The sequence below is a fragment of the Crassostrea angulata genome, chromosome 8, assembly GCF_025612915.1.
Source record: "Crassostrea angulata isolate pt1a10 chromosome 8, ASM2561291v2, whole genome shotgun sequence".
NCBI classification, from domain to species: domain Eukaryota; kingdom Metazoa; phylum Mollusca; class Bivalvia; order Ostreida; family Ostreidae; genus Magallana; species Magallana angulata.
The window spans coordinates 21,773,556-21,784,875 of NC_069118.1; the positions used below are offsets into that span (position 1 = coordinate 21,773,556).

An 11,320-nucleotide genomic window follows, 5' to 3' on the forward strand; every position below is an offset into this window, starting at 1 on the left:
ATTGTACTGTTATATATATATTTTAGAAATATTTGTGTGACTGTTATTGATTATAAAAAGGTCACGCCAGTTAAACTGAAGCATACGTATTTTGATCACAAAAATGTGCCAATATTTTTATTGGCCGCCATAACTGTACTGCGTACCACAATCCCTTTAACATAAGTAAAAAAAAACTAAGGTTACCACTTCAAATTTTATCTAATTGAATAAAATTACGATATAGCAAAATACATGTAACAAGATGTAAACTTCTTCTAATTTTTTATACACACTTAATTGTCTCTGTTTTTATTTATCTTTTCTTACAGACAAAATAATCATATAAGGGAAAAAATTGATAATCAAATATTGTCAGCTCTTTTTTTAAAAATGCAAATGCCATTATAAGAGCCGATCTAGTAATCATAGAAATTTACACCTTTTGCGTTTGTTGAATAACATTTTATATGTTGAGCTGTCTTTCACAAAGAAAGTACATCGTCGAATCACACGGTATATCGTTGTTTGTTCCATCATCACACATCATGACACAGTGCTCGTCACCGGATGGCTCACCCAGCCGCCAATTCAGAAACATTGATCTCCCATCAGAAAGACGCCATGTTCCGTTAGTAAGATCAGTACCGTCAACGAACATCCCATATTCTGTTTAAACAAATACATCATTTAGTTTTTTGAAATGCGCTAATGCATAAATATAAACAAATCAAGTCATATGATTAGTGTTCGAATTATTATGCTCGTTGAGTCGGTTTGTCCAGATTATGGTGTTTCAATGGCATCCAATTTCTCTGCATTAAAGGCATTGCATATGTTTGCAAATTTGATTTCAATGAAAAAAATAACATGTTGTTTTTAAAACTGCATTTGTGTGTTTTTAGTATGATGACTCATTTAAAAATAATACAAGTTTTAATTGCATCGGATCTTGATACAAGAAACATACTTTGCACATCAGTTTGAATGTAATACATTAAATCTCCGATATTATGTAGAATCACACACAAAAAATAACGCTTAATACATGTGGAACTGTAACCTGAATATTCTTCTCGAAAAATATAAGCATAAACATTTATTATTTCAATATATACTATGACCAATGCTGATCCGGTATTATTCCCGCTATCTAGTGATGGTTTTTTAATCATTTGCGTGATAAATCGTTGCGGTACTGTTAACGCGGTGATATGTAACTGAAACCTGAATGAAATTCAGCTTGACAAATATTTGTCATTAAAGCTTGACAAATATTTGTCATTAAATTAAACATCAAATATTTTTATTTTGTAAAAAAAAATTAGCCTGTCTAAATATTAAGGTTATTTTTGAAATTATTTTTATAGTTACAGATCTCTGATTGGCTGATAAAAAGCTTGATAATAGATAAAAAGACATGATTCAATTATATTGCACACTGTATGATTTGAAATGTACCCTCCAATAATATCGAAGAAAACCTTTTCCCTTCAAAAGGGAAAAGATTGAACATCTATTAAAAAATTGTTGGCATTTAAAATAAAATGGTTATCCCATAACACATCAAGCAATTAATATTGAATCTTGCGTGAACGCATTTATAAGGTAATGTATATTCAAATTGTTTAAATCATGTTTGCCCTGCGAAGAGTTGGGCCACTAAAGAAGGAGGAAGGAATTATGAAATTTCAAAAAAGGTCTTCAAAATCATCTTTTCTAAAACCATTAGGTTGGAAAAATTAAGTTATGTGTGACTGCATCTTCCGATAGTGACTTGATGTATTAATTATGTGATTAATACATGGGAAAATAAAGAAAAACAATATTTCAATATCTTCCTCTTCAAAATATGTTGGAAAGAAAATATGTTTTAAATGGAATATCCTCAGTAAGTGTAGATATGATTTCTGTTGCAATTACATTCAACAAAATAGGGTTTGGGCTGCTAGATTAACAATAGCTGATTGAATGATATATAGGAACAATCTTTAAAAACCCTCTAATTGAGTAAAATTGAAAATTATGTGGAAGCTCCCACCGATTAACTAAGTAGATTTATGTTTAACCAAGTCATGATCCTTGGATCCCATGTGTGTAAAACTTTTACATATGAATAGTTTGGGAAAACTCATTTAAGGTTAAAATTTATTTGACCAAAAATATTAATGTTGTTTAAAAGAGAAATCAGATAGTGTATTATCGTTTAAATTATATTTTTTAAGTGTTGACACTAAACGAGGGTCAATGAAAAACTATGTTGACTTTTGCCATAGCTAGGTTATTTAACGTTATAATATTACTAATTCAGTAGACATCTAGCAATTGTTTCAAACAATTTGAAACAAAATAAGTTAATATATTCCTTAAGTTTATTTCTAAAACTTATTTAGAATCTAATCCTGCAAAAATGAGGTCACGGCGCACAGTCAAACTTTTTATTGTGTAAACAATAAATCATATTATGTTGAAAGTAATATCTCCATAAATTGTGCTTAAAACCAGCTAATATTTAAACCTAAAATCAACGACGGGATATATAGATTTGTTGAATAGATATCAGTAACTAAAGACACACAGTCCTCTTTAAAAATACTTAAAACATCGACGTCGCCGTACGTCTTGTGCAACCAAAAGTATAAACAGAATGAATCTAAGTCGGGGATTTTTTAACGCCGATAAAAACTATGAAAATGCTCAGTGGTGGAGAAAATACGTCACAAATTATTTCCACATTTGTGTTTAACTTTATCACATTTTTGGGGTTGTGGTAAATGAATTTTGAACATCAAACAATACAAAAGTTAGTACAATCTCTGTAAATATTTGATTAAAAACAAACAACGTCACTTGACATTCAGGGATTGTCTATCTGTAACCGAAGAGACATGAGGTAAAAAAAAAATAAGAAAACTTCGAGGAACTAACTTATAATTTTCGAATGAAAGTGAACAATTTAAATGTCATGTAAAATAGTGAAGATTTAAATTATACGGTAAAAAGCACAAAAGACTCGTGGTGATACATGCATATGTACAATGTATAATGATTGGATATTTCAATTAAGTGTGCGTGCGTCATCTTGACGTTATGTTTTCAACGTTATCGTGCGCCCTGGTGACAAAACTACCTTTCCATCAAATGGAATGAAACTTCGTTTATCAATAAAAAACGTATTGTTGCATAAATTAACATGTTGGTTATGGCTTTAATGATAACTGTATGATAGACAGCCACATTGTCATTTTTGATTGACCCTCGTAATTTTGCAACTAATAGCTCTGGATAACTTTGAGACCTCAAATTGGATTCAAAGCTAATAGTATATAAAATAATATATATGGAACATATTCTCGAGAATGGCAATAATACGTGGTGTGATAAAACAGTGCATGTACTTTGTTTTATCAAATCTGGATTCAAGGATGTCCAAAGCATACCCCCCCCCCCCGAAAAAAATAATAAAAACCCAAAAAAACAAACAAGCAAACCAAACAAAACTAATAAATAAACTAGGGTCTCTGGGGTGTTTAAAAAATCACTGTAGGAGTGTATGGGAAATTAGTTTTAAAATATATGTTTTATTTGACAATGTTAATTTCTATTACTTTTTTTTTTACAATAAAAATCCATTGTACACATTAGGACACTACAATTACTTATTCGGCTTGTTTCTGACTGACTACATAAATATATCGGGTTGATCAATTTTAGAGATGGCAAGAAAAATAAAGTTAACCCGATATATTTTTGTAGTTAGTCAATAACAAACTTTATCAATTTTTTGCTTTCAAAAAAACAATCAAGTAATACATTTATTTACAAAAAACGATAATCTACGTAAACCACTGTGCAAGTTATTTAACATTTCGTCCAATTTTAATAAAAAAAATGTTCAAAATTATCATTCTCACTGTTCAAATACCTTTTTCAAAATATTCGCTTCACCCATGTTTTCTTATGTTTTATCGATATTCAATTTTAAACGTGTTCTTCTCTTTCTCCAAAGAGATTTGAGCAAATCTAAACGCTGCCATTTATTTCTGTTATAAGCGACAACCAAAAACGGCCCTTTTGCCGGATATTAATTCTTACCGAACAGACATAGAGATATATCTGGCTGTCATGTGCTATGTTTAATCCAGTGAAAGTGTGACATTTCAGTCCGAGAGAAAACAAAAAGTATTTTAAACAATTCAATTGAGTATCAAAATAAGCAAAAATAATTGCAAAACATTTATACATTTAAACTTCAAAATCAGTTCGTTTACTTATATTTATGTGTTCATTGTACAGACATATGCAATTGTGTTTCTTAATTAAAGAAATTAAGAAAATAACTTTAAATCCATTGAGTTTTGTCTTTTAACAAATTAAAGTTCCATTTCCAGTGTACTAGCACATTGCATATATTTATCTTATCCATGATTTTCTCTTTTTTATATATTTAAACGGAAACAATTTCATGCATTAAACGGTTAGTATAGCTTTCAAAAATTGGTAATATAATTACCACATGTCCAAAAAAGCCTTAAACAGCTCAAAATATCATCATCATGTCAGTAAGGATATTTTATTGTCAAAAATAAAATGGCCTTAACTTTTGTTCTGATCTCTGCATTCCGATTTTAAATCGACGTCTGGAATTTAAGTTTTGGTTAATTTTTAGAAACACCCATTGTCATATTATTATGATACTATCAGATGAAAAAATAACATTGGATTTTTGGGGCCTAAATTATGATCATGTCCTTTTAACCTAATGTGGGAACTCCAATAATACCGGAACAGTTAAAAGATTAAACTGAAAGGCTATCGATTGATACTGCTGAGTAGTTTTGGTGGCTGTATATTATGGATAAATGAATAGCTAAAACTTCATCTCGCTTAGCCTAAACGTTATTTATATGACGGAAGTATATATTCGTTTATATTCTTGCATCAGTATAAAAAATACACAGGAGAATAACAGTTAAAAAAACCATATCCATTAAATAGAGAAAATTATTTTTTTTTTAGATTTAGTTGAGGATTGCTTTTACCTCTTTGATTTTACTGCTTAATAATCAGTAATAATTATCTTATAATTATAATTTTATCTTATATCGATTAGTTATCTTTTTTTCATAATGAATAGATTTATTAGCTATTGACCATATAATAATATCTACAAATCTATTTTACGCTAAACGTTGTTAAGAAAACAAAACAGATTTATTCGCTGTATTCGTATCATAAAAGAAAAACATGCAAAAAAAAAAAATATTAGCTCTACTATATACACAGATTTAATTGTTTGCTTCATTTACTGTCGATATCATTTTTAGAAAGTACGATTTCTCATTTTTTTTTATCAAAATTAAGTTGAGTGGTTGTATAGGGAGAGGTGTTTCAGAACAAAATCGGTTCAATGAAATATGTACTTAAATTTCTTCTTACAATAAACTTTATAATTCTATATTATTGTTCCTCTTGGAAAAATATTTTGTTTTCCAATTAAGAAAAAAATGAGCCAATTTGCATTTTGAAAATTGAGAGTTTGTTTATATTTGTTGCTTTCTTTTTTTCTAAATACGAAAACTTGTCAATCATACACGTATTCTTACCAGTTGAAATACCATATAGCTAATCATTTTTTAGGGGATATAATTTTGACCTATTTCGGGGATTTTTAAAATTTACCAAAATCAAAATCACCGAGTTTAAGTACTTTTTGTATATTTCGTTTTTTCTTATTTTTTTTTTGATTCGGTGCGCTTGATAAATAAAAAAAACCTGTGACATGCAAACAGTGTTACGGATACAGATGTAAATTTAATCATAATCAATACAAACCTAAATTTATAAAAATAAATAAAATCTAAATATTTTTATAAATTATCAGTTAATTTTTTAATATCACTTTCTCTTGTTCAATTGTGCAATTAATATATATTAACCCTGGTGACCGGGATGTGAGCATGTGTCGTTTTAGAAGACACGAAATCTATTATCGACTGGTGCAGATAATTGTCTAATTAATAGTTTCTTCACTAACGAGAAATGAAATTAATAATGATTGTAAATAAGGTATTCCTTTTTTTAATACTTTTTATTTAGTAATTTTAATTTTTGTTGAAAAACGAGAAGTGTGTGAAGCCAGGATCGGACAACTTTTACTACATTGTGCATGTAATGGTGGCTTTCGGTTTTTATCAACTACATTAACTTCTCAACTATTAAAAAATGGTAGTAAAATCTTTATGAAGGGAATTGAATTCATCAAAATTACATCTGTAAAATTAAAGGCATGCTTTGTAGACCAAAATCCGCCACTTTTGTGTCCCGCAAAAAACACCGACCATACGGTATACATTTATGTGAGTAAAGATCAAAAACTCTTTAATAAAAAATTGATAAGAAGCATACACATTCTGAAAATCACGGATATTATAATCAAAAAGTGATTATCAGAAGTTAATAAACCTTATTACTGCGTTACATATTTGCGTAAACAAGAAATTGCACAATATAAATCGTGAAATTCAGTAACAAAGAATGAGGATGTTATCCACTGATTAAAAAGGTATCCAGAGATCTTACAATGAGTAGACAAATAGTTTCATGCTTAAAACAATGACAAAACTATGTTAGTAAATACTTGATTTCTTATTCATGAACGCTTTAATGTCTCCATGTTTGGTCGATGTTGATATTCTTACAAGGTGTCCTCCGTCGTTTTGACATGTGTTTTGTGCTTCAGAGTATGTTTTTCTTACCGCATAATATTTGAAACAATATCCACTAGTACCATTGATTTGTTCGTATTCAAACTCAGAGCAGAGGCGATAATCTGTATTAAGAAAAAAATAGTAGATTTACCCAGTTAAAGTAATTGTTTATATCATGATCTATTTAAAGGTCAAGATCTCGAAATATAGTTGGATTGGTACCTGTTAATTTTTTTTTTTAAATCAAAACAACTAAAGTATAAATTAAACCATTATTTATAGATTGCATGATTATAAAATACGCGTTATTAGTTATATAAACAGTTGGGTATCGTATATCTAGGGGTTTTCGTAGATCAATACGTGTTGTAAGTTTTATAATTAATGGGGTATGGTATATCTAGAGGTTTTCGCAGATCACAAAATTTGAAAAAAATTAAGTAATGAGTTACGTTTTTACTTGCATCAGTAATTTTTGTGATTAAAATGTTTTTCTCGTAGAAAACAATACCGAATATAATTCCTGTGTAAAGTATTTTTGCGATGTAAAAGTTATTGTAACAAAAACTTGATATACACTATTTTGACACAATTTAGTTTACCGTCGGTGATTAGTAAATACGTTTACTAAGAAACTACCAGAGTTTTTTACTAAAATACCATTACATGGATATAATTGATTTATTAACCATATTGAAAGTTGGTATTGACATTATTTCTAAACAATACTTACATTTAGTGTACACTGCAATGTCTTGAGGAAGAGAAGGACCCACAAAGTTTCTTTTGATATCCGTTGACAACAACACGCAGCTGGATGTGGCATTCTTCCACGTATATGACTTACAACCGACGCTTTGAAAACAATGAGCTGAGCATAATGCCAAGCTATTCAGCAAAACGGTTTGCTGTGAATGAACATAGAGGTCGTCTAATATTCCATTTTCAATCCGTGTGAATTCTGTATTGGTAACATGGGCATGTGTGAGTGCCATATAGCTGAAAACTCCGAAAAGGATAATATGTTATCATCATTTCATTAAAAATACTTAACACACCATTTCTTTTAATAAATTGATAATTGATTATATCCTTAAAGCTAATGAATAAGTCTAATTTAATCTTGAATTTTTCAGATAAAAAATATTCTTTTAATTTTTACGGTGACAAGAAAAAGAATCTGTTTTATCAATCACGTTTCTCACAATTCAAAATACTCTAATAGAGCTGATAAAGAATTTCAGCATAATTGCAACACAAAATACGTCATTGAATAAAAAACAAGATAAACCTGCATTGTCTTTTTATGTTTAGAAGTTTTCTAAATTGTCTTTGCATTTTATGCATTTGCTTTGATAAAGTGAAAACTCTAAATAATAAAACATAGCCGCTCAAATGTTCTATTGAGAACATTAGATTAATTGCGCTTTAAAACAAATAAATATTTTGAGTGAAAATTCTAATCACTCACCGAAAACATGATAAAAATACATAGTTGTTCCTAGAAACGCAATGGAAGCTTCTGCAACTATATCGGCCTTAATGTTATTTTTAACTGTTAAAAATCCGTCTTTAAACATTACAAGTCAATATGATACTGAATTTATATTACCGAAGAAAACACGGAGTTGGAGATTTTCTTAATTGTAAACCAATTATAGTTAGACTTAACGACTTGGATGACAAGAAATGTGTTCTGAGATTAAAAACAAGAAAAATCGAATGTTGCGAGTGAATAGTTTCGATAACTATCGTGGAGAGTGTTCAGCAAGTCTAGCTCTCTGTCACGTTTTCTTACCCCGCCTAAATATAGATTAATACATGTAATTCGAGACATGTATGTTGTATTAATGACCCTTAATATGTGATGTTTTATTTTTATTTATTGCTTAAATATGTCCTAATGTTTCAATAATACTATAAAGTTCACCATTTCCGCCTTTGTCAAATAAAATAAAATAGCCATTATGTGACAAATCTGGAAAATTTGGCAAACAAGTTTGTTAAGACCCAAGACACAAACCAGGAGGTAAACGATTTTTTTATTTGACCATATGATTCCTTTAAGCAGATACTGTCATATGTAAGATAGAAAAAAAGAAATCCTTAGGGCAGAAGTTTAAAAAAAGTGAAAATTGGGCAAAATTGATACATTTCAAGCAAAATATCTTAGTGTCCTATGTAAATCAAAGTACTGAAGTACTGACGGGAGTTGATTTTATCGATTATCATTTATTTTAAAATCAATTTATCTTGCATGCATGGCAATTAGTTTCTCGTTTGTATTTGAATTACGCACTTTTTTATATTATGAATTTTTAGATTTATCCGACAAGAATTTCCAGAAACCCCATATGAATCATGTTGTGTAATATTTAAAGATAGATTTCAACTACTAGTATGTATAAGTTATCGAAACAATTCTAAAAATTGCATGGATCCAATCACTATTGATATCGAACACTTGTCTCGTTTAACTAGACGCTCGGCTGTCTCCGTTATCCGACAAGCAAGAGCACCCCCTCTCTGCTTGTTGCAGATTTACGGAGACAGCCGAGTGTCTGGTTGAACGAGTCTATATTAACTCTGGCGTAGGAATACATGAGACTACAAAAATATCTAAATTGTTCGAAGTATATAAAATTTGACTATTTTCAAAGTGTGTTTATAGATAAGTTTCCTTGAAAAACATTGCTTCAGCATATATAACATCGATTTTTTTCTATTATTTTCAAGAACTTAATTAAATCAACTCCCAAAAATTAATCAACTTTGAGATGACCCCCTAAACAAACGATGAGGTAAATGTCTGAGTTTTTCATCTTAAGATAATAATTATTTCATTAAAAATTCATGTAAAAAATATCATTAAAAATCTAGGGCAGAAAAAATTAGACTCGGTCTCATTAAACAAAGCACTTCATAAAGAAAATTATTAATGCTCCGAGATATTTTGATAACGTTTATTGTGTAACGCTTAGAGCAGAAATAATCCATAATCATTTACCATGTCCACGAGAGGAAATATTTCATAATCTTTTAACAGTTTTTCCCAAGACGAACAATTATATAATCGTACATAAAAGAAATGTGCTGTCCATGGCCATCCAGAAAATAGATCAGAGATCATTCTTAATGCCTCATCAATAGAAGAATACCGAACCAAGCAATACTTTTTGTCCATAAAATCATTGACACTGGCTCCCATTTTTGGTACCGTGTCTACTGGTGACCATCTGCGATTTTTAAAGGGGTTGTTAAAATGTTATACAAGTTGAATGGCTTCATATTTTAACTCTGACATTTGAGGGCTACTCATGTACCCTTACAGCAAAGCACAAATCCAAACTGAAAATCCTGTTATGATTTTAAGGTTACACAACAGTCGATAATCAGCAATAAAATCCTTAATTTTTAAACTCGAGTCAACTGAGCTCGCTAGCAGCAATGTTACTGATTGGTCTATATGACGGGGAATAAAAGGCATGACTGGCTGCACTTGGGACTGAGTGCCTCCTTGGGAGCTGAGGTCGTAATGCTGTCTGTCCACCATCAATCTTAAAATTTAAACTGGAACCTGAGGATGTATTGTGCCTAATGTAAGGGTGATTTAATGAACACATAATACATGTACATTCATGTTCGTATTGGCAATGAAATTTGCTACACTGTCCCTTGTAGTTGAAATCACAGCACTTCAAGAGAGAGGTCTGCTAAACTTATGTTTGAGCACCAGATACAGGCGTGCTGTACATGTACATGTACAAGAGTCATAGTTTTTTACCACCGCCGTCGCTATGTCTTAATCCTACTTGCCCCAAGCCTTATTGTGTGTATGTATTTGAACAATTGTAATGTGGCTCGGGATGTGCTGAAGCATATATGGAGGCATAAATTAAATATGCATTTGTCCACATCTGAATACCATTAATGGTTTAAGCATTTGACTTGGATGCTAAGGTGAGGTTACCTTCTTTCATAGGAAAGAATTTTACGTCACCACATTCCATGTAACTTTTTGGCCTAAATTGGCATATTCCCCATTTACGATTTTTATTTTTATTCTGTTTGGCACCATGTGGCCCAAGTCATTTTCATAACTTTGTGTTTGGGCAAAACAATTGTAAGAAATGATTCCAGGCACTGTACCTGTACACTGATCATGGCCCACTAAATTTGGCTCGATGGGCACTGGTGGATCTGATTTTAGCCTAGAATATCCGTCGTCGCTTGACACGCCTGTTGCAACTGCTCGCTGGATAACAATGACGTTGTAGTCTGTGCTGGTATCACGGGATACATGTAGCTGGGTATAGGCGCTGACTAAATTTGAACTTGGGGGTTAGCAGTAGCTCCCCCGTTATAGTGCCTGGGTCGCCTTTTAGGGTTTTTTGTGCGTCCATGGACGTGCTGCTGTCTGCATGCATATCTGCAAGAGTTTTACAATAAGCAGGACAATACTTATGTTGAATTAGATATGACTTTTAAGTATAAATTACATAGTATTCGAAAAAAAGTGAGATCATAAGCTCTTGAAATGACGCTCCCACAATTTTACCACGAAACAGTTATTTTGGTTACATCCTGCGACGACAACTTTGTGTCCATATACGAATATGCTGTGTAGCTTT

General features: G+C 30.8%; 1 protein-coding gene across 1 annotated transcript; it reads right to left on the reverse strand.

Annotated features, from left to right (window-relative positions):
- Positions 1-424: 424 nt before the first annotated feature.
- Positions 425-8,182, reverse strand: LOC128158543 (macrophage mannose receptor 1-like). Its single transcript, XM_052821417.1, has 4 exons — positions 8,161-8,182; positions 7,423-7,695; positions 6,620-6,811; positions 425-648 (listed from the first exon to the last, which is right to left on the reverse strand). The coding sequence occupies exons 1-4, from the start codon at positions 8,180-8,182 to the stop codon at positions 446-448; spliced, it is 690 nt and encodes a 229-aa protein (XP_052677377.1). The 3' UTR covers positions 425-445.
- Between the last annotated feature and the right edge of the window lie 3,138 nt (positions 8,183-11,320).

Bases quoted from the DNA above. Each gene is read 5' to 3' on its own strand.
- LOC128158543 (XM_052821417.1), bottom strand. From the start codon at position 8,182: ATGTATTTTTATCATGTTTTCG. The intron at 7,696-8,160 runs GTGAGTGATTAG...TCCTTTTCGGAG, and splicing joins GTATTTTTATCATGTTTTCG to TTTTCAGCTATATGGCACTC. The intron at 649-6,619 runs GTATTTACTAAC...TTGTTTAAACAG, and splicing joins GTTCATGAATAAGAAATCAA to AATATGGGATGTTCGTTGAC.